The sequence below is a fragment of the Phyllobates terribilis genome, unplaced genomic scaffold, assembly GCF_046119375.1.
Source record: "Phyllobates terribilis strain yellow unplaced genomic scaffold, ASM4611937v1 Scaffold_1__5_contigs__length_1240528914, whole genome shotgun sequence".
Taxonomy (NCBI): Eukaryota; Metazoa; Chordata; class Amphibia; order Anura; family Dendrobatidae; genus Phyllobates; species Phyllobates terribilis.
The window spans coordinates 1,153,005,044-1,153,029,553 of record NW_027362761.1 but is presented as its reverse complement, the minus strand read 5'-3'; the positions used below and the strand labels follow the sequence as shown (position 1 = coordinate 1,153,029,553).

At 44.5% G+C, this 24,510-nt stretch overlaps 1 protein-coding gene across 1 annotated transcript in view; it reads left to right on the top strand.

The window, feature by feature from the left end:
- Positions 1 to 5,674: 5,674 nt before the first annotated feature.
- The window catches only part of CLNK (cytokine dependent hematopoietic cell linker), a 256,280-nt gene continuing 237,444 nt past the window's right edge, over positions 5,675 to 24,510 (top strand). Inside the window, exon 1 of the mRNA XM_073648560.1 lies at positions 5,675 to 5,832. Coding sequence (XP_073504661.1) covers positions 5,822 to 5,832 — 11 coding nt within the window. The 5' untranslated portion in view covers positions 5,675 to 5,821. The remainder of the gene's footprint in view (positions 5,833 to 24,510) is intronic.

Here is a 24,510-nt window from a genome sequence, read left to right as displayed (position 1 = left end):
AAATAATATTTTCTCAGATTTTCCCAAATTACCTATATGAATTGCAGTCATTGTAATTTTCCAGTCAAATAACTATTAGAGTACAATTGAAAGGTTTTTGTACAAACTGCCTATGATAACAGTATATTTTTTAAAAAATAAAAAACTCAAACTGCACTCAAAATGCATGTTCCAAATTATTATGCACAGCAGAGTTTTCAACCTTTTCATTTTAATAAAGAACAAAAAAATGGTCATTTTTGAAATTATAAGCATTAGCAGGTTATTACAAACTGAAATCAAACAGTTTTCAACTCAAAACTTTATTCTAGGTGATGTTACATTTGCACATAGAGCCCCTTGTTCGAAAGGAGCTTCTGAACTCTCTCGTCCATTGAATTTGTCAGGTTTTGGATGGTTTCTGCTTTAATTGTTTTGCATGAGGACAGAATACCCTCCTAGAGCTGTTGCTTAGATGTGAACTGCGTCCTGCCATCATAGACACTCCTTTTGATGATGCTCCAGAGGTTCTCAATGGGGTTGAGGTCAGGGGAGCATGGGTGCCACACCATAAGTTTGTCCCCTTTTATGCCCATAGCAGCCAGAGATGCAGATGTGTTATGTGCAGCATGAGACGGTGCATTATCATGCATGAAAATGATCTTGCTGCGGAATGCACGGTTCTTCTTCTTGAACCATGGAAGGAAGTGCTGTTTGAGAAACTCAACATACATTATGGAGTTCATCTTTACCCCTTCAGGGATCCTAAAAGGGCCGACAATCTCTCTCCCCATGATTCCAGCCCAAAACATTACTCCACCTCCTCCTTGTTAGCGCCGTAGCCGTGTTTGCATGGGGTGTCCATCAACCAGCCATCCTCCATTCCATACATCTGGACCATCAAGATCATTTCATGCATGATAATGCCCCATCTCATGCTGCACATAACACATCTGCATCTCTGGCTGCTATGGGTATAAAAGGGGACAAACTTATGGTATGGCACCCATGCTCCCCTGACCTCAACCCCATTGAGAACCTCTGGAGCATCATCAAAAGGAGTGTCTATGATGGTGGGAGGCAGTTCACTTCTAAGCAACAGCTCTGGGAGGGTATTCTGTCCTCATGCAAAACAATTAAAGCAGAAACCATCCAAAACCTGACAAATTCAATGGACGAGAGAGTTCAGAAGCTCCTTTCGAACAAGGGGTCCTATGTGCAAATGTAACATCACCTAGAATAAAGTTTTGAGTTGAAAACTGTTTGATTTCAGTTTGTAATAACCTGCTAATGCTTATAATTTCAAAAATGACCATTTTTTTGTTCTTTATTAAAATGAAAAGGTTGAAAACTCTGCTGTGCATAATAATTTGGAACATGCATTTTGAGTGCAGTTTGAGTTTTTTATTTTTTTAAAAGTATACTGTTATCATAGGCAGTTTGTACAAAAACCTTTCAATTGTACTCTAATAGTTATTTGACTGGAAAATTACAATGACTGCAATTCATATAGGTAATTTGGGAAAATCTGAGAAAATATTATTTGCATAATAATTTGGAACACAGTGTATACACATTTTAATTGTATTTAATAAAGCTGTTCTTTTATTGGGCTCTATACACTGTGTGCAGAATTATTAGGCAAATGCGTATTTTGATCACATGATACTTTTTATACATGTTGTCCTACTCCAAGCTGCATAGGCTTGAGAGCCAACTACCAATTAAGTAAATCTGGTGATGTACATATCTGTAATGAGGAGGGATGTTGACTAATGGTGTGCTTAATTATTAGGCAACTTCCTTTCCTTTGGCAAAATGGGTCAGAAGAGAGATATGACGGGCTCTGAAAAGTCCAAAATTGTGAGATGTCTTGCAGGTGGATGCAGCAGTCTTGAAATTTCCAAACTTTTGAAGCTTAATCTCTGAACAATCAAGCGTTTCATGGCAAAAAGCCAACAGGGTCGCAAGAAGCGTGTTGGCCAAAATAGGCGCAAAATAACTGCCCATGAATTGAGGAAAATCAAGCGTGAAGCTGCCAAGATGCCATTCGCCACCAGTTTTGCCATATTTCAGAGCTGCAACGTTACTGGAGTATCAAAAAGCACAAGGTGTGCGATACTCAGGGACATGGCCAAAGTAAGGAAGGCTGAAAAACGACCACCTTTGAACAAGAAACATAAGATAAAACGTCAAGAATGGGCCAAGAAATATCTTAAGACTGATTTTTCAAAGGTTTTATGGACTGATGAAATGAGAGTGACTCTTGATGGGCCAGATGGATGGGCCAGAGGCTGAATCAGTAAAGGGCAGAGAGCTCCACTTCAACTCAGACGCCAGCAAGGTGGAGGTGGGGTACTGGTATGGGCTGGTATCATCAAAGATGAACTTGTGGGACCTTTTCGGGTTGAGGATGGAGTGAAGCTCAACTCCCAGACCTACTGCCAGTTTCTGAAAGGCAACTTCTTCAAGCAGTGGTACAGGAAGAAGTCAGTATCGTTCAAGAAAAACATGACTTTCATGCAGGACAATGCTCCATCACATGCATCCAACTACTCCACAGCGTGGCTGTCCAGTAAAGGTCTAAAAGAAGAAAAAAAATGACATGGCCCCCTTGTTCACCTGATCTGAACCCCATAGAGAACCTGTGGTCCATCATAAAATGTGAGATCTACAGGGAGGGAAAACAGTACACCTCTCGGAACAGTGTCTGGGAGGCTGTGGTGGCCGCTGCACGCAATGTTGATCGAAAACAGATCAAGCAACTGACAGAATCTATGGATGGAAGGCTGTTGAGTGTCATCATAAAGAAAGGTGGCTATATTGATCACTAATTTTTTTGGTTTTTGTTTTTGCATGTCAGAAATGTTTATTTCTAGATTTTGTGCACTGATATTGGTTTACCTGGTGAAAATAAACAAGTGAGATGGGATTATATTTGGTTTCTATTAAGTTGCCTAATAATTCTGCACAGTGATAGTTACCTGCACAAACAGATATCCTCCTAAGATAGCCAAATCTAAACAAAACCACTCCAACTTCCAAAAATATTAAGCTTGGATATTTATGAGTCTTTTGGGTTGATTGAGAACATAGTTGTTGATCAATAATAAAAATAATCCTCTAAAATACAACTTGCCTAATAATTCTGCACACAGTGTATACTCCTTGGGTGTTTGACCTTCATTTACAGTGTATCTATTCGAGTTTTGCACTGTTATTTCAAAGGTATATTGTTAATGGGTATTTTGCCATAGTTTGTATTGGCCCTTGTCATCTGTGCTGCCAGTTAAAAAAAGGACATGTGCGCTGGGTTTGTGTTGTATCCGTGAAAAAAACAGAAACATGGACCTGTGAAGGAGACCTAAGAATGAAGGAGCACAGCAGTGATTCAGCGCTGCACCACCTTCAATCTTTCCACCCCAGACCCTCACTGTGCAGGAAATGCAGCCAGGCTTATATGATTTTGGGCTATAGTCCCTTGCACAAGCCTAGTGTCTGGGAACACTGCGGTGTATGAAAAAAGAGTAAGGTTGAAGACGGCATTGCTTCCTTTTAACTTCATGTCCAAGTTGTTCATTAAGATGTTAAAAAGTCCCAGATCCACCACCTCTCTGTACACATAAGCTGAAAAATTTCTGACCATCCATAATTCTGTTGGAAACAAAAAAACATTTCCACCTGTAATTAAAATTCTCTCGTTACCACACAAATTTTGGTTCTCTTATCTCTCACGCTGTGAGAATTTGTACTTAACCACTTATCATCCAGAGCATGTCTGTTTCTGAAGAAAGATGAGGCTGTCACCCAGCTTTACCAACTCATAAATGTCACTGCAACCCAAGTCATTTGTGCATCCAGGAGATAAGCAGTGCCACTTGTACCTAGCAGCCGCTTATCCCCTTCTAAACTATAAGGATAAAAAAAAATGCATGTGCAACTCCTGGACTTCTAGTTATCGGAGCAGGCAGATACGGCAGTGGAGGTCCTTTCAAGTAGAGTAGAACATCTACTCTCAGGATGGACTCCAAAGTGGTGTAATCTATTGTTATGTTCTGCAACTTAGAACTTGGGAATAGGAGGGAAAAGCTGTCTCTGCACTGAGACTCAGCTTAAACCCTACGCTGGGGTGGGTGCCCTATTCCTTGTGAATAGTTCCACTGACACTCCTGCACTGAACTCAAACGAAGACCTGAAGGAAGGGGAAAGGGTGTCCCTAAAAGATCTAAGGACTGGGAGCAAAAACAGGAGACCTCCTCAAAGAAAAGTAAGTTGCAGAAACGAAGAAAAAAGGAAACAAAACTGGTGGAACAAGAAGTCCCAGGATATCAATTGTCCTAAGCACAAAGAACTAACAAGGCAACTTAGCCAGAGCACAAGCGAAACAACACTGATGTCCAGCGGGGAATGGGAGATAGGTGCTGAGTAATAAAGAGTGCAGAGATCACGTGACCAAGACACCCAGCACCAGAGGAAAAGACTAGAAGCCAGCAAACCACAAAAAGATGGCCGAAAAGTAAAACAATATAGATTCTAACATTCTTTATCCGCAGTAAATCATCTGCAAATTGTGTTACATCCAAGTTGTAGTGTAAACATACCTTAAAGGGAACCTGTCAGCATGTTTTTGCTATGTAATCTGAAGATAGCATGCTGTAGGGGTTAAAACGCAGATTTCATCGATGCCTCTCTTATAAATCTCATTGCTGTTGTTTATTTTCAATGATTGTTTTAGCAGTCCAACTCTGCCCCTTCCTGCGATAAGCAGCTCACTGTCTATAAACATTGTATACACAGAGCTTGATGGGGGCAGGGTTAGCTTTCTCAGCTCTGCTTCATGCTAAATCTAAGAACTCCGTGTCAGAACAGCTGCACCCAGAAAACTGTGGAATACATTGTTGGATTCAGGGTCTCTTTCTCTACATTATGCTGTTCTCAGACAAGGAAGCAAAAAGCTGCAAACAAACTCCCCTGAAGTCAAACGCAAATCCACATTTAAATCGGCATCAAAATTCAAAAGTTACATTTTAGGAAATTGCTTCGCATTTGTTGCTGCCAAATCCTTGGAGGAGGAACACACCATGTATAAATCAATTAAGGCTCATTCAGACGTCCATGCAAATCAGTGTGAAATCGGACCACAGTGCATGGACTGGCTGCTTATCTCCCGACCCGAGCGTCACAGTCTCATAGAAATACATGAAGCTGTCACGCTCAGGTCGGGAGAGCAGCGGCCAGTCCGATAGCGGACCACTTTGCACCGACGTCTGCATGAGCCCTTAGTTCTTAATCTAAGTAAATGCTGTAATTGCTTCTTCCACCACAAAACAGCCCCTTTTGCCCATCCACAGCCCTAATGACAACCCCTGAGTGATACGTAAATGGGGCCATATTGTACTCTGCTTTCCCAGCAATAGCTAAGAAGTAGAACATATCAGGAACTGATATTCATAATTGATTAATTACTTTAAGAGCATGCACACTTGCAAATTTGATATTTTTCTATTTTTGCACTCTTTTTTTACTCTTTCTAAGGCGCACAACGTCGGGTATAATTTAAATTTGCATGTTTGCTTTATTTTAAGTGGCCGGTTTACTACTTTTTGTCAGTGTGGTTGGAAAGCCCGGTATGAGAGGAAATAGGGGGGAGAGCTCAGTCTGTATAGGTTATGCATAACTAGAACATGCTCACCACTATGTCAGATCTTTCACTTTATACTGGCTATCTGTAAATTTGTGCTTCTAGCTAACCACATGGACTATGGTAGAAACAAATAGATTTATATAGTTATATCTTTATTCTTAGCAAGTATCACACAAGCCAATCAGCCGCGATCTCAGCATGCACAGGAGGTATGTAGTACGATATGTTGGTATCTTATATCTGAAGTACTTTACCAAATACTGTTTGTTAAGAGTAATTGTATTAAGGATATATAATGTTATTACTAATAAAGGTTGAACTTGATGGACCTAGGTCTTTTTACAACCTATGTTGTAACTATTGGAGCAATCCAAGGGGGCTCCAGGAAATGTCAAGTTCCTTTGGGTATTTTGCTGATACTTATGGTGGCTTGTATGGTATCAAAGTCTTGCAGGCAAAGATTAGTACAAGACCTTAGCATATGTTCACACTAGGACGATACGTTGCAGATTTTCTTTTTTTCTGTCTTGATTTTCTGGGTGGAAAATATCTGCAATGTATTTCAGAATCAGCAAAGTGGATGAGAAGACGCTGCGCAAAAAACCCCCTGCGGAACGGTTTTCAATTGACAGCATGTCAATTTATGTTGCAGATTTGAAAAGTGGATTTCACAGATATGGTGAATCCTGTAGCAAATCTGCAGTAAAATCTGTAAGAAAAATGCATGAAGATTTTGCCATGGATTCATAGCAATCTATGTCCTGTGGTGGCGTCCTACTATATTATCTTGTTTCCAAGATCTGTTGGTATAAAAAATGAGAAATGTAAATGCCCATTGGGTTTTTTTGCAAATTACCCTACAAGATGGGCCAGGATATTAGAGGTTCATGTACTTTCAAGGCTGATTGGGACCAACCAGTTTCACTAAGGTCTGTTTCTTGTAAGATGACAGACAAATAACTGATTAGATCTTATCAATGATTTGTCTTATGCGAGACCTAGTCAAAACCATTTAGTTTGGTGGGCCCAGGAAACCCAAAGTTATTAATCTGCTCCTCTAGATCTCTAATACAAGTTTCCAGATGGGCAACATGATCATATCTGCCACAATGGTTTTCACCCGGGAACTCCAGCTCCAGTTGTGTATGCATATGGCAGATTGTGCCAATCCTGCAAGCCTTTCAAGCAGTAAAGAATAATAAAAGGTTGGAAAAAAATAAATTCTTACAGGCCTTCAACTCCTTAATTCAACTCTCATTTTTTTTAACTCCATTTGTTTTCAAGCCACTTATTTAGCAAGCCTTAGAATTGAGCTGAAGCATGTTGGTCACTGACTATGCAATTAGTGGGGAAGACATGGAGGGTGGACACATGTTTGAGGAAGACCAGGCAAGTAACTTGACTAGTGTAATATGGGGAAGTGGAAAGGGGTCAAAGGAAAGGAAGACTGCCCCTGTTTCTGTACTTCCCAGCAAAATGGACAAATTGAGTAATGAAGCAAGACCATCTCAGAAATGACAATCACAGTGGATACTGCTCTCCCGGGAGATCAGCCCATCTAGTAGCCGAGGATAGGTTTATGCAGATAGGGTTAGACAATTGGTAGTTATATGGGATCCTATAAAGGAATACCAATAGAATAATTTGTCACCAAGACGGACTCAACCGAAAAAATGTGATGTCTTTCTGGAGCCATGGTTCAGCTTGTGGTGGAACAGCTTGATAAGTTACTCTAAGGGGCTGATGATGATCCATGTGAGAATGAATGACAAAACAAGTGGTACATGGAAGATGCTTAAGTATAATTTAATTCTCCGGAATATTGACTTTGCCTTGCACATTATAGGACAGACAGTGGGAACTCAGGGAGCTAAATGCATGGCTTAAGTCTTGGTGCAGAGCAGAAGGATTTGGGGTTTCTAGAGCACTGAGATGACTTTTCAGTCGAGTACAATCTGTATTCTTCAGATAAATGGCATCTGAATGGAAATAGGAATCCTGTTCTAGGGTAGATAATTCTAACAAGGGTGGCAGAGCTGTTAAACTATTGATGGGGGTACAAGGCATAAAAAATGGGGTAGGTAGGTTATAGAGGTAACTGGTTGCGACCATGGTTCTGCTTCAAGTGCAAAGGCAAGAAAATTCCTCAGCTTGTTGCAGGATAATTTTTCGGGCCAGGTCATCTAAGACGCGACAAACGTCAATACTCTGTTGGATCTGATCATGTCTAACAATGCAGAGCTTTTTGGAAATGTCACTGTTCACAAAAAACTTTGGTACAGGTGACGACAATATAATTTTAATTTGCTTACATGGTAAAAAGTTGGAGAGGGCAAAAAAACTTAATTTTAAAAAGACCAATTTTCCCGAGTGATAGTGGTACACAAATGATTGAAGGGAATACTTTAAGTCTTTATTGATCAGTCAGACTTCAAAATGTATTCTTATAGGCAACAATTATAGATGACAAAAATTACACCCCACTTGGTTTACACCTACAATTAGGAAGGTCATTAATGATAAAAAAAAAAGGTAATTTAAAGTATATAAATCTGAGGGTGGGTCAGATTTGGCATTTAAAAATGACAAAGACATGAAAAGATTCTGTAAAAATGTAACCAAATTGGCTCAAGGAGAAGCCAAGAAAAGCAAGACAAATCCCAAGATATTTTGTAAATATATAAATACAAAAAAAACAAGGTCCGCACAGGTGGGTTCCTAAATAATGGTAACAGGGAATTGGTCAATAGGGATATAGTGAAGGCAGAATTGCTAGATGGGTTCTTTAGCTCTGTATATACTAAATAAGAGGATGTAGTCGATCCCTAATAATGCTCCTAATATAGTCAATTGGTTAAACATTGATATGGTCCAAGCTAAGACAAAACAAATTAAAGTGAACAAGGTCCTGGGTCCAGATGGGCTGAATCCAATGATTCTCAAGGGACTCAATGAAATGTTTGAGAGGGTTGTAAAGGATTATATACCTTAGTAGTAGAAAATAATATTATCAATGATAGCCAGCATGGTTTTACTATGGACAGACGTTGTCAAACCAACTTGTTTCATTTTTATCAAGAAGTGAGTAGAAACCTGGACAGAGGGGTAGAAGAGGATATAGTGTTTTTTGGACTTTGTAAAGGAGTTGATGCTGTCTCACACAGATGGTTTACGGGTTAATTAATGTCTTTAGGAATAAAAAGTAGGTTTATAAGTGGATTCAAAACTGGCTCAAAGATCGCACTTAGAGAGTTACGGTGAATGGCTGCTACTCTGAATGGTCTCCGAATGTAACCCCAAGGTTCAGTGTTTGACCGCTATTGATCACCTAATTTATTAATTATATAGAAGACGGGTTTATTGGTTCTGTTTCTATTTTTGCAGATGACACCAATCTATGTAGTATAATGCAGTATTATGGAGGATGTTCGTAAGTTACAGGCTGAGTTGAACAAACTGAGTGTTTGGGCATCCACAAGGCAAATGAGGTTCAGTGTGGAGAAATAAAGTTACATGCACGGGCACTATATGCAGCCATCAAATGTTCTAGGGGGAGTAAAACTGGGAGAGTCACTTGTAGAGAAGGATCTGGATGTACTTGTAGATCACAGACTAAATAACAGCGCATTTGTTAATCAGCTGCTTCTAAGGCCAGGAGGATATTTTCAGATATTAAAAGAGGTATAAACTCATTAGACAGAGACGTAATACCTCTGTACAAAGTGTTAGTGTGACCCCCTCTGGAATATGCAGTTCAGTTCTAGAACCATTTCATAGTAAGGATGCCCTGGAGTAAGCGAAAGTATAAAGAAGAGCCGCAAAAGTGATAAGGGGCATTGAGGATCTTAGTTCTGAGAAAAGACTAAAATAGTTAAATCTATTTAGTCTTGAGAAGAGATGTCAAAGAGGGACGTGATTAGCTTGTACAATTACATGAATGGCCCATACAAAAAAGTATGGTCAAAAGTTATTTAATGTAAAATCACCTTAAAAGATAAGAGGCCACTGCCTTCTTCTGGAGAAAGACAGGATCAATCTCCAGAGGAGACAATGCTTCTTCACTAGGAGAACTATTAATCTGTTGAATAGCCGACCTCAGGATCTGGCGACAACGCAAATCGATAATGGTTTCTAAAGAGGCTTATATGTTTTTTTTTAGAAGAAAATAAATAATTATGTAAACGTATAAAGTTCTTTTCTGAATGCTTAGTCCAGTAGATCAACAATTGGGATCATTAATGAAGATTAGCTCTTTTCGGTGGACTGGATCATTGTGGTTGTACATACAGTATCTCTTCCTTTTATCCTTACCCATCCCTCAGTTGAACTTGGTGGATATTTGTTTTTTTTTAAATTATATTAACTATGCAATTATGTAGCACTGTTCCTCTGTGCTGAGACTCTGGTTTCCTATTTGGACTATTACAGGTTGACTGGCAATTGTAAGTGAGAAGTTTATGCTAATTCTACATTTGTTAAAAGTAAAAGAAAAATATTACAAGTTGTAATGTTTTTGGTTGTTGTATATAAGATAAAAATTAGCAATTGTAAAAAATTTTGCTTGGTTCTACTAATACTCTAACCATATATTAGGAGCTAACGGAATTGGGGTTTTGAACAAAGCCAAATGTTAGCCAAGTTTTCCCTGCTCTGTTCTTGTTCTTTGAAATTCGTATTGAAATAAGCAGGATGGCCTATCCTTGTCTAATCGGTGGGGGTGCAAGCTGTTCCCAGTGTTAGCAGCGGCCGGAAGTGCTCAGTTATGGAGCTGCACAACACAACTCTGTCGACATAATAGTGGATGCAGCCTGGTACTGCACATCCACCCTCTATTGATTTGAAGAGTTGGCGGTTGTGCAGTACCAGGCCATGGCCACTATACAGTAGATGGAGCTGTGCAGCTCTGAACCGAGGAGTTTCACTGACACTTTAACCGCTGATCAGTGAGGGTGCCGGTGTCGTACACCCACCGATCAGACATCCTAATAATAGGCCAACAATGATAAAGTCCCGGACAACCTCTTTAATTACCCAAATTGCACATCAATCTTTTCCATAACTTGTAGATTGCCTTGTAAAAACCCCATCAATATGTAATAATTTTATGTAAATTGTCACATTTTCAGAACCCCCGTTACAATCCATAACATCTGAAATTCCCTAAATGTGGGTCCTACATTGATAAATTACACCAAACTTATTTCCCTCTGTAGTCACTGGGTATCTGAATGTATTGCCAAATCTTAGGGTATGTTCACATGTTGCATATTTGCAACATTTTTTTCTGCACTAAAAGCCAGACTGGGGGCAGGAAAAACGGTGAGTACAATACGTGCATTTTGTAGCATTTTTACACGTATTTTCGCAGTACTTTTACTTGAAGAGGTTGTCCACTACTTTTACCTTGATGACCTATCCTTATGATAGGTGATCAATGTCTGATCGCCTGGGGTCTAACACTCGGCACCCCCGTCGGCTGTTATCGATGTCTGCGGCAGCCGTCGGCTGGAAATACTCACTTGCGGAGCTGGCCATCTTCTGATAGTGTCCGACGCAGGGTACTGCACATCCGTCTCTTATTGATATGAATAGGAGGTGGATGTGTAGTATCAAGCCCCCGCCACTACCAGAAGACGTAGCAACCCGGCAAGCAAGTACTTCCGGCCACCGGCTGACGCCGACACCGATAATAGTTGATCAGTGGGGGTGCCGGGTATTCCTAAGTATAGGTCATCAGTGTAAAAGTAGTGGACAACCACTTTAAGTTTTTCACCTATTCAATCAAATTGGTGAAAAGCGTTGCAAAAACACTGTAAGAATTGACATGCTGTGCCTCGGCAAAAATGCTGCAAAGCTTAAACTACACGCAGACAAAAAAAAGTAGCGCATGCATGAGATTTCAGAAATCTCATTGATTATACTGGTAATGTAAAGCGTATAAGTTAGGCATCAAATACATTGTCTAAAATAAGCAACAAAAATGCCAAGTGTGAACATACTCTTATATTAACCGGTTAGGTTTGTATAAAATAGCATGTGCTCACAATTTTGCATTAAAAAAATCGAACATTTTTGTTGTAATCTACTGTACAAAAAGTATGAAAACATCATGTAGATTATTGCAAATGACTTAAAGGTCTATAGTGATCATGATATTGTATATGATCTATAGTGATTGCAAAGTGCGATAATCACAGCTATACATATTACACACTTGTCTTCATTTCACTATGTGATAGAAGTAACTTCTGAAAAAGAAACCTTTCATTATGAAGAAAAATGCTTTGTGGTTTGTGGACACTTAACATCATATGACAGATATGTAGACACTTTTCAGAAAGCGCACGCATTTACTGCGGTAGACAGTCATACGTCTAGGTGATAATTCAGTTGTCTAAAGTTATATAGAGATCCAGTTGAAAGACTCAACTGAAAATACATTTTCCCATATTAGCTGTCTCTCCTATAAATACAATGTACGACCACTTTAAAAGCTGAAAAATGTTCCACTTGCCATTTTTAGACACTTTTTATTGTCATTTCAGCCTACGTACTTGTGCCATATAACAACAGATAATACAGCTACACTATAGGTACAAAAGTACTGGACACCTAATAATTGAAATCAAGTTTTTCATTTAGTCTAATTTTCACAACTGTATAAAATCCAGCCCCAGCCATGCCAACATTTACTAACAATTGTGATAGAACGGCTGGTGGTAAAGAGTTCAGTGATATCAGCGGGGTCCTGTAGGAGCTTCCAGTGTAACAAGTCAGATCATAACATTTCTTCCCTCCTTATCTTCCCCCATCACCTGTGAGTGATATTATTGAGAAGTGGAAAAAAAAAAAAATATATATATATATATATATAACATTACAGAGTTGGGTCACCGAATGCTGAGGAGCAGAGGTCAGAAAAGTCACCAACGCTCTGCTGACTCCATAACTGCAGACTTCAGACCTCCACTGTGCCCCAACCGGAAGCTTCATAATATGGGTTTCCCTGACCGAGTAATTGCCTGCAGCGTTACTTCACTGGGCAAAAATGCCAAGTATTGAATGGAGTGGTGTAAATCAGCTGCCACTGGACTCTGGAGAAGTGGAAACGTGCTCCGTGGACTGACCGATCACACTTTTTTATGTAGCATCTGATGGACAAGTCTGGGTTTCGCAAATGCCAGGAGAACGTTAATGTGAAACTGCATTCTGCCAGCTGATACAGTTTGGTGGAGGAGGTATAATGCTATGTCTGACGGGGTGTGTAACAGAGTAGGCAGGGACAGCGGACTGGGGAATAATCCAAAACACATTTATTGGGACTGAACATAAATATGATTCCACTGAACATAGATATGATTCCTTAAAGTCTGCAACGAAGTCACAACAAAAGGAACAAATCCGGGGACGCCACCCGGTAATCCTACCCCAAGGAAAATGCAACACTACTCTTTTGAATAGCTCCTCTAATCCAGCAGGATATCCGAAGCAGGTGACAATAGTACATGGCAAGTGATCTCCGGTCTTTAAATGTCAAAGTAGTGGCACCAGGATCTGGCTTCAGCAGCAGACCCTAGTGTTAGAACTCTCCTGTTAGGTTTTTTTTTAGTTTGCTGGTCACATGACCATTTTTGCCTATTTAATCCGGCTCCGCCCTCCTGGTCTTGCTGGACTTCATTGTATTTACTACTCTTGAGCTAGCTTGGTGCTCTGTTGCCGTTCTCTGTTAGTTTTGCTAGGTCTTCTGACCTCTATGGTTTTTGTTGTGTGTTTGTCTTTGACTGCTACTATTTCTGCTAGGAGGTGTCCAACTTATCCCAGTCCCTAGTTCTTGTAGGGATCCCTCCCTCACATCTATAGGTCTTCGTTCAGACTAGCCGAGGACTTTAGCGGGTCTGATCGCAGGATCAGGTTCCCCGTTACATCGTAGGGATCTAGTTTAGTTCTATTGCAGGGACAGTTCTCCTGTCTTTCCTTAGTCCCTGTAGCAGATCATAACACCTAGCCCTTCCAAGACATAACACCAACTACAAACCCCAAACATGAGTCTTTCCTTTTCTACCTTCTTCTTGGGATCAGCACACTGTTTGGTTAAAGATACTCACAACCCCCCCTCCTCCCCCAATCATCAGGTACAGTACATTTAATTCAAAGAGCCAAAGAATGTTTTAGGCAATGTGCCCACGATACAGAAATGCTCCGGATTTTTTCCTGAGCTTTTCTGCATTTCCCTGGCAGAAAAAACTCATGCGGATTGTACATGCGGATTGTACATACGTTTTTCCTGCCAGGGACATGCGGATGTGAAGCGTTCTTCACATGCATTTCCGCATGCGGGTTGACAAACGGCATGGATTTATATATTGTGACCGAAAGAATGGTTAAAAATAAAAAATAAATCTATACTTTCCTTCCGATGGCCCCTGGAGTCTTTATCCGATGCGTCTCGGCTTGCCGGCAGCTCGCGGTACACTGAAGGACCCGCCGACGTCAGTATCGCGTGATTCGTCACATGACTAAATGACGTCACGGCAGGTCCTTTTCAGACCATTGCGAGTTGCCGGCAAGCCGAGGCGCATCTCTATGGAGAACGGGGGCAATCAGAAGGTAAGTATAATATTTATTTTGTATTTTATTCTTTTTTTTACAGGTTCTATGGTACCCGGGTCCGGAGGAGAGTCTCCTCCTCTCCAGACCCGGGTACCTTCCGCACATTGAAACGCTTGGATTCTGCATCTGGAGATGCAGTGATGCGGAATCCATGCGCTCCAATGCAAGTCAATGGCGGCGAAAACGCCGCGTTTACGCAAAATTGATGGTAGTGCTGTGGATTTTTCCGCAATGATGAACATAGCAGACCTTCTAGCAAGCGTTTTTTAAGCGTTTCTGCAGCGGAATTGCCGCTGCGGAAATGCTTAAAAAATGCATAGTGGGCACACAGCCTTAAAAGTCAAGTCTCTGGCCAGCTTTAAAAGTTGTGTATCAGCAAGGCCCCCTGCAGAGAAGAACAAAGACATACATGCCCACACCAGATGCAAGACAAGCAATGCAAATGAAGGCCTAAGTACTAGTGTTGATCGAGCACTAAAATGCTCGGGTGCTCGAAGCTCGGGCCGAGCTTGCCGTGATACTCGGGTGCTCGACCTGAGCAACGAGCCCAATGTTAGTCTATGGGAGACCCGAGCATTTTTGCGGTGGCACCCCCGGCAGTCTTTTAAAAGCCTAACAAGTGCCCAAAACGATAGTTACAGTGCTCAAATGACATGGGGACAGCATGGGGATCGCCCCAGGAAGCATTTCTGACCCCCAGGTCACTGCTGTCAACAACGTGGTCAGAGGTATTAAGCCACTTTTACGGGCTCACAATAAAACGTTCAAAAACTAAACTGAAACTTTTTTCCTGTGAAATATGTTAAGGAATTTCTTTTCCAGGGTAAAGACTTGTGTATAAGGTAAAATAAATAACCAAAAACAAAAATACTCCTCCACACCTTGGGCTATGCTCACAAGTAGCATTTTTTATGCGTTTTTGCACTTTTGTATTGCTTTCAACTGTGACAAACGCATTCACCGGGAAATGTAATTTTAACATTTTACAACCTTATCTGGCCATGTGCTGTGTGACACATGTATAAAGTGCTGAAAAGACATGGGAACAGCATGGGGAAGACCCCTGGAAGCATCTCTGACTCCCAGGTCACTGTCTAAAAGTGTGCCCATCATAAGTGATCCTTGCCGCATCAGAAGATGCAGACTTGCAACTATCCCTGTGCAAGTTCTAGTCCCAGGGCAGTGTTCAATTGTACCTCCCCCATTCCTTGCAATACCAGCGCAAGTATGCAGCCTGCCACCCACCCACCCCCAGGCTGCAATACTATATTGCTTGCTTGCTTGCACTTGAAATTGGGCCTTTCAGGCAGGTGGAGGCGGCATCTGGCCACCACGTCATGGCTGCGTTGGCGGCCTGGAATCCATACTCAGTCCACAGCCGCCCGGCGGCCGGGTGTCCACGCTTGGTCCCCAGCCGCCCCACGGCCGGGTGTCCACACACGGTTCCCAGCCGCCTGGGGGCAGCCGGGTGTCCATAAATGGTCCCCAGCCACCCCTATTTCTCCTTGGAACATCCCCCCACACACTTTTCTTAGCCCGGCCTGCTTTAGGGCAGCATTGGACGAGCCCACCAGAGAACCAGACTCCTCCGGTGGGCCCTGGCTTCTCCATCAGGGGAGTTGAGAGTGCCAAGGTGAGGAGCATGATGATGATGACAGAAGTTAGCATCTGCTTTGTTTTCTTTTAATGCAAGTGTAAGTGTGCAGCCTGCCACCCACCCACCCCCAGACTGCAATGCCATACTGCTAGCTTGCACTTGAAATGGGGCCTTTTAGTTTGGAGGAGGCCGAAGCTGGCCACTACCTCATGGCTGCTTCGGCAGCGAGGTATCCATACTCAGTCCCCAGCCGCCCCTATTTGTCCTGGTGTGCCTTATACATAAGATTAAGCGCGTATACCAAAACATTACCTATGCCCTCCCCAGTGCATTTAGTGGGAAGGAGAGCCTATTCCGCTGTAGTGTGTGCATGCCAAACCCCTGTTCATGGTACATGCAAAGATGCCTCCCACCCTGCACCTGTCGTTGCAGGCTTGCAACTATCCCCGTTCAAGTCCTTGTCCCAGGGCAGTGTTCAATTGTACCTCTCCCATTCCTTGCAATGTAAGCGTAAGTATGCAGCCTGCCACCCACCCACCCCCAGGCTGCAATACCATACTGCTTGCTTACTTGCACATTAAATTGGGCCTTTTAGGCATGTGGAGGCGGAATCTGGCCACCACGTCATGGCTGCGTCGGCGGCCTGGTATCCATACTCAGTCCCCAGCCGCCCGGTGGCCGGATGTCCCCGCTTGCTCCCCAGCCTCCAGGGGGCGGCCGTGTGTCCATACTCGGTCCCCAGCCATCCCTATTTGTCCCGGTAACCTTTCCCACACTTTTCTTAGCCTGGCCTGCTTTAGGGCAGCATTGGCCGAGCCCACTAGACTATCAGACTCCTCCGGTGGGCCCTGGCTTCTCCATCAGGGGAGTTGAGAGTGCCAAGGTGAGGAACATGATGAGGATGATAGAAGTTAGCATCTGCTTTGTTTTGTTTTAATGCAAGCGCATGTATGTAGTAGCGGCTAGACCTGAGGTGGTCAGCGTTTTGGCGCATATCCTTCCTCCTCCGAGGATTGCTGGATGTTTTCCTGCTACTATCCAAGTTCTATGACTCCCGTTAAAACAAAGCTTCAGGTGATAAATGATGGATGAGGTAGTGGCAAAGGAGAAAGAGCCGGAGGAACAGGGACCATTCACATCAATATCAGGCCAATCAACCAGATATGTCTTGTAGGATATGTTTCTGTAACAAAAGGAGCGGTTCGGCTACCCAGTTATAGGGCATACAGTGAGTGCAATGCCTACCAAAAATTTCGAGGCACTCCAATGCCCCTTGGAAATGACATGGAGGTCAGAGGGCGTTAACTAAACCTTTTTTTCCATTTATAGCAACTGGGTCTCCTGTGCACTGTTGGCCTAAGCAGTGAATGGAAGGCTTTCCAAAAATTATGAGGAACTGCAATGCCCCTTACAAGAGCCATGTGTGGCACCCCAGGGGTCTGGTCACCACAGTAATAGAGATATTACGTCGGAGAGCAAGTGGGAGGTTTCCTGGTCAGGATCCCTTAAACATGCAACATCCTCCTGCCCCAGTCCTGGGAGGGGAGAATTCTGCCCTTATAAACTGGATCTGGGGCGGGGTTGAGTGAGTCAGAGAACAGTCAGAGTCAGAGTGAGAGCAAGGGAAAGTAACAGCAAGGAGCTCTGTAGGAGCTAGGAGCTAAAGACCAGGGGCTGGAAGCTGAGCAGAGCTCGCCCTGGCAGAAGACAATAGGAACCGGACACAGGAGTCCGAGGCTGTGAGGACTTATATATCCAGCAGCAGAAACCAGCCGGCAGGAGATTTCAGGTCCTCTGGCCATAGAAGCCCGGAGGCTCAGTCACAAGCAAGGGACCAGCACCGCTGTCGTGGAGCGGAGGCTAACAGAAGGCCCCAAGTCACCAGCCACTACACGGTACACTCAGGGACGTGGGCTATAGTGTTGAGCCACCCCCGTAGTGTTCGAGTTCGGTTCGGTTCGTCGAACACCCGTGTGTTCGCCGAACTGTTCGTCGAACTGTTCGTCGAACACCTTCGAACACCGTTAAAACCAATGGCAGGCAAACAAAAACACATAGAAACACATAGAAAACACCTTCAAAGGTGTCCAAAAGCTGACAAACTGCTCAGAATACACAACTAACACATGGAAAAGTGACAAGTACATATAGTCATGAGAAAAGAAAAGAGGTGGAGGAGTAAAAGGAGGGGGAGACACAGATATAGGCATGTCATGCCCTTCTAAAATCCAAAAAGTTCAGTCCGCTCCTGCCCGTGCCACCTCCGTGTCGCCGGGTTTGTGCCAGAGCCACGGTGAACCCTGACGGCCAGCCACCATCTCCCAATACTGGTTCCTGTCCGCTGGTGGGTCGAGCGAGCCCCCCTGTGATGGAGGCAGCTCTAAGCTTTTTAATTTAAATTGTCTCTCTAATTTGAATGAATACACTTTAAATCCATTTACAAGGATCTATTGGAGGGCAAGTCTCATGCCAGCAGCCGCGTAATTCCAGCTCCAGTAGCGTCCACTAAAGCTGCTGCAGTTAAAAAGCTTTTATAAGGATCGAGCTCGGCTGTCCACCGCAAGGCATCCTACTGCCAGTCCCAGCCCCTATGCCTTGGGGTGCCTCCTGATGCTCTTCACTGAGTATCCCATGGTCCCGAAGCATTTCCTTTGAAAAAATTAAGTGTCCAAACTACAGGTGGTGTAGCTTGCTTAACAGCCGGGATAATCCGCTGACTAGCAGACACTGCTACTAGGCACAAAGTATTTCCTGGGCTAGATGCAGTTAAAAATTTGTAATTAGATACTCTCGTTGGATGCTGAGAAAGCATTCCATAGAGTCTCCTGGCACGCCATATATGATTCTCTTAAAAAGCTTGGGGTAGGGGTCTAGGAGACCCTTTTATAGCCAAAATCACGGCCCTGTATCGCAATACGTCACCTAGGCTGAAGATAAATGGAACTGTAGCACCCTGAGGGCTCGGTTGCTACAGAGGTATTGCACCTCACCCAGAGGTGTGATATCTCACTCTCAGGTAAGGATGGAGTGTGGATCAGGACCCGACACCTGCATGCATTACACCACATTGCCGTGGGGCAGGGCGACCAATATGCCCCTGAGATGGGCACGACAGTCCCTGTCCCTGGCTGGAGTGGGGGGAGGGAACACTGAGGAAGGGGAACCCTGTAGTGCAGGAGCAGGGAGGAAGCAGTTCCTGGGTGCATTGAGAAGGGAGTATAAAAGGTGGGCACCATCTTAGTTCAGTGCAGAGAAGTCTGAGCAGAAGTGGCAGGGAGCAGGGGCTCTGCATGAGCTCTGCTCCGGAGGCTGGCCTAGTAACAGAGGCCCAGGCCTGGAAGAGGGAGAAGGAAGGAAGAGGAGCGGAGAAGGCTCCAGGAACGAGGAACGAAGGGATCCCAGGGGTGCGGACGGGCGAGTCGCCACCGCACGCCCGAATCCACCTGCATGGAGGGGTCAGGCCAAAGGGGGAGACCGGTCCCCGAAACTAGTGGAGGCAGGAAACGACCCTCAGCTAGAAACCGGAGGCTGGACATTTTATGTGGCGCAGCCCCTCGCTACACCCGCTAGGAGGGCAGCACATACGGTCAGGGAAACTGGCGCCAAGTTTACCAAGAGGAGGCCCGAGGCAGCCGGACAGAAGGGTTGGTAAGAAAGGCCAGACAAAGGACACACAAAGGGGGTCCTGTGAAGCGCTCCAAAGTTATCTGGGAGTTGTCTGAGCCCCTCACCTGGTGAGCACAGTACGATGTGGGCAGCCGTTACCTGCAGACGTGGTCTGGATAATAAGAACTGTGAGTAAAGGCCCTGGACTGCATCACTGACTTCGTGTCGTTACTGCTGCTGCCCTGCACCATCACCCCCATCCTCCGCATACACTGCCCTGAGGCTATACTCCTCCCGTGGGGAGTTATGCTACGCTCTGCTGCACCCACAACACCAGCCTCAGCGGTCTGCCCTGCAGCGGCGGTTCACTCTGACCGCAATCCACGGGTGGCGTAGTCGGACATTTAAACATCAAAACCACATAAATAGTTCCGCCACTGGTTTGACCACCCTGAGCCACGGAACCGGGTCGCCGCCACGAAGACTACAACCACCAGCATCCACCAAAAAGGGTCCGGCTCCGGGTGTCCCAAGGCCCAGGGGGTGCATCAGAACATTTTCATCACCTTTCACAATCACCAATGGGACAAGGCAGGGATGTCCTCTGTCCCCTCTCTTATACATCCTAGTGACGGAGCACCTGCTCTCATCAATTCGCCATAACCCCAATATTAGGTGGATTGAGGTGGGAGGCACCGAGTACAAGTGCTCTCTATTTGCTGATGATGTACTAGTATATATCACTCAATCACATATATCCATCCATGCTGTTATGGCTGAAATAGATCACTTTGTTACATGGTCAAATTTTAAAATCAATGCAGCGAAGTCTGAGGCCCTCGATGTCTCCCTCCCCAAATCCATATAGGATTCCACCTAGTCCAACTTTCCCTTTGCCTGGCCCTCACAGGGTATCAAATACTTAGGAATTCCTATTCATAGAGACCTCTCCCATCTATGTTATCTTAATTTTGGGCCCTTTATTGAACAACTCCATACAGACCACGGTTGGCAAGTTAGAACTGTAAGATTCACTACGTGAACCACTGGTGTTTTGTGGAAAAGCACATGTACACTGTGTTCCAAATTATTATGCAAAAAGTGTTTAGGAGTGATAAGGGAAGAATTTGTTTGTTTGTCAGTTAAATTCATTGATGGTGATGTGTGTCAGGGCTCTTTATATCACTGTAAGCAATTGCAGACACCTGTGCTAATTAGTTTGGCAGGTGTGTCCAATGAAAGGCAAGACTACTTAAGAAGGCTGTCTCACATTATTAAGCAGCCTACATTTTCTGCCAAAATGGGAAAGAAAAAGTATGTGTCGGCTGCTGAGAAGCAACAAATTGTGGAGTGTTTAGGTCAAGGCATGACTACAATCAACATTGTGCGATGATCAGGATGAAGTGTCTTGGCAATCAAGAAGTATTTAGCTGATTCACAGTACACACGTGTGCGTGCTGATAAGGGCAAATTGAGGACTCTTTCCTACAGGCAATTACGTCAGGTTAAAAGAGCAGCGGCAAAAAAGCCTTGTCATAGCAGCAGACAAGTTTTTGAAGCTGCTGGTGCCTCCAACTTCCCCCGAACAACAAGATGCAGGGTCCTTCAGAGGTTTGCAGCTGTGCATATGCCATCCTGTCGACCTCCTCTATCCACTTCACACAGGCAGAAACGGCTCCAGTGGGCCAAACATTACATGAAGACTGATTTCAAAACTGTTTTGTTCACGGATGAGTGCCGTGCAGCGCTCGATGGTCCAGATGGATGGAGTGGAGGATGGCTGGTTGATGGACACCCCACGCAAACACGGCTACAGCGCCAACAAGGAGGAGGTGGAGTAATGTTTTGGGCTGGAATCATGGGGAGAGAGATTGTCGGCCCCTTTAGGATCCCTGAAGGCGCTAAAGATGAACTCCATAATGTATGTGGATTTTCTCAAACAGCACTTCCTGCCATGGTTCAAGAAGAAGAACCATGTATTTCACAGCAAGATCATTTTTTTGCATGATAATGCACCATCTCATGCTGCACATAAAGCATCTGCATCTCTGGCTGATATCGGCATAAAAGGGGACAAACTTATGGTGTGACCCCCATGCTCCCCTGACCTCTACCCCATTCAGAACCTCTGGAGCATCATCAAAAGGAGTGTCTATGATGGCGGGAGGCAGTTCACATCTAAGCAACAGCTCTGGGAGGGTATTCTGTCCTCATGCAAAACAATTGAAGCAGAAACCATCCAAAACCTGACAAATTCAATGGACGAGAGAGTTCAGAAGCTCCTTTCGAACAAGGGGTCCTATGTGAAAATGTAACATCACCTAGAATAAAGTTTTGAGTTGAAAACTGTTTGATTTCAGTTTCTAATAACCTGCTAATGCTTATAATTTCAAAAATGACCATTTTTTTGGTCTTTATTAAAATGAAAAGGTTGATCGAAAAGTTTGGGGGATCTAAGAGTGTGGCAACCCAGTAGTCATGATTACTTCGAATTCTGACAATATGAGGGTCATGTTGCAGGTAGTGCAGCAAGAAGGCACTTATGTGTCTTGCGCATCTCGGAGCCCCAAAATTATTTTCCGGGCTAGATGCAGCTAAAAATTATTATTAATTTTAAATCTGGTGGAGCTTAGTATAGATGGGCTAATAGGATTAGTGCTGCACACTGCTACAAAGCCCAAATTATTTTCCAGTCAAGATACAGATAAACATGATTAGTAATTTGAAAGCTTAAAACGGTTGGTAGGGTGATTTTAACCAATCATCAAGCTTTTACTCTCCCCAGGATGACACAGGGGTAGAAAAGTCATTTCGGATCCATGATTTGTTCATCTTTATGAACGTGAGTCTGTCTACATTATCAGTGGAGAGCCGCGTGCGCTTATCTGTCAGCACACCACCAGCAGCGCTGAACACACGTTCAGACAGAACGCTGGCTGCGGGGCATGACAAGATCTCCAAGGCGTAAGTGACTAGCTCCGGCCATTTATCCAGATTGGAAGCCCAAAAAGAGCAAGGGTCCAGTGACACAGTCATGGCTTCAATGTTTACTTGGAGATACTCCTGTACCATCGTCTCTAGGCGTTGACTATGTGTCAGACTTCTTGTCTCCTGTGGCCTTGCAAAGGATGGGCTAAAAAAGTGGTGAAATGATTCCGCAAAATTGATGTTACCAGCAGATACTGTGGTTCTGTTACGGTTTGAGTGCTGAACACTTGACGGTCCCACGGTTGGCAAGTTGGAACTGTGAGATTCACTACGTGCACCACTGGTGTTTTGTGGAAAAGCACATGTAAGATTCTGCAACAGTCTCTGCTGATACTCCTGCATGCGTGCATCCCTTTCTATGGCAGGAATAATTTCTGCAAATTTACTTTTGTACCGGGGATCTAACAGTGTGGCAACCCAGTAGTCAGGATTATTTCTAATTCTCACAATTCGAGGGTCATGTTGCAGGTAGTGCAGCAAGAAGGCACTCATGTGTGTTGCGCATCCAGGAGCACCAAGTCCCTGTTGTGTTGGTGGCGAGGTAACAATCATGCTTCCTTCCTCTGTCCTCTCCCCCCAACCTCGCACAACAGAAATGTGATCAAGGTCTCCCTCATCTGATGAGTCTTCCATCAGTTCGTCCTCCACTTCTTCCTGGGCTCCTGCACCTTCCTCACTAGTTTGGCTGCTACCATGCGCCCTGGTAAAACCATCTCCCCCACCCTCACATGCCTGCCGCCTTGGTGCTGCCGACCGTCTGGACCTTGCAGATGTTAGCCCTTCCGCATACAACTCCTCCTCCTCTACTTCCTCCACCTCCTCTTGTGCCACCACCTGACTCCGAATTCTGTTTAACATGTGCTCCAACATGTAAATCACCGGAATAGTCATGCTGATAATGGCATCGTCAGCACTAAACATCTTCGTCGCCATTTCAAAACTGTGCAGAAGGGTGCATAGGTCCCTGATCTGAGACCACTCCTCCAGCGTGATTTGCCCCACCTCCGGATCTCGTTGTCCCAGGCTATACGTCAGAACGTATTGCACCAGGGCTTGTCGTTGCTGCCACAGTCGCTGCAACATGTGCAGAGTTGAATTCCACCGGGTAGGCACATCGCATTTTAGCCGGTGAAGTGGCAGGCCCAACGACTTCTGTAGAGATGTAAGTCGCTGAGCTGCGGGATGCGAACGGCGGTAGTGAGCACACAGCGACCGTGCCCTCTGCAGAAGGCCATCTAGTCTGGGATAGTGGGCTAAAAATTGCTGGACAACCAGGTTCAACACGTCAGCCATACAAGGCACGTGTGTGACATTGCCCCGGCGAAGGGCCGCACCCAGGTTTGCAGCATTGTCGCACACGGCCTTCCCTGGTTTCAGGTCCAGTGGAGACAACCATTCATGAAATTGGTTCTCCAGAGCTGACCACAACTCCTCAGCTGTGTGACTCACATTTCCCAGACATTTCAAAGTAAAAACTGCCTGATGACGTTGAGCCCTACTGCCAGCATAGTAAGGAGGTGTGCAGGATCCCTTCTGCGCAGTTAGAAAGCTTGTGGCATGACCAGACAGGCTTTGGGTGCAGGTGGAAGACCGAGAGGAGGTTGAGGAGGCAGAAGCAGTGGAGGAACTTTGACATAAAGAGGATTGACGCACAACTCGTGGGGGCGGCAAGGCTTGGACAGCAGCCCCTTGTCCTGCTGTCACCATAGTTACCCAGTGCCCAGTCAGCGACATGTAACGCCCCTGTCCATGCCTACTAGTCCAAGTGTCTGTGGTGAAATGCACCCTGTCACACACAGAGTTTCTCAAAGAAGCGGTGATGTTGTGTGCGACATGCTGGTGGAGCGCAGGCACACCTTTCTTTGAGAAGTAGTGCCGACTGGGCATCTGGTACTGGGGCACTGCGACGGACATAAGGTCTCGAAAATCCTCTGTGTCCACCAGGCGGAAAGGCAGCATTTCTGTAGCCAAGAGCTTGCAGATGGTGAAATTCAACCTCTTAGCTTCCTCATGGCTAGGAGGAAATGGTCTTTTACTTGTCCACATCTGAGGGACCGAGGGCTGGCTATTGTGCTTAGACGGGGTT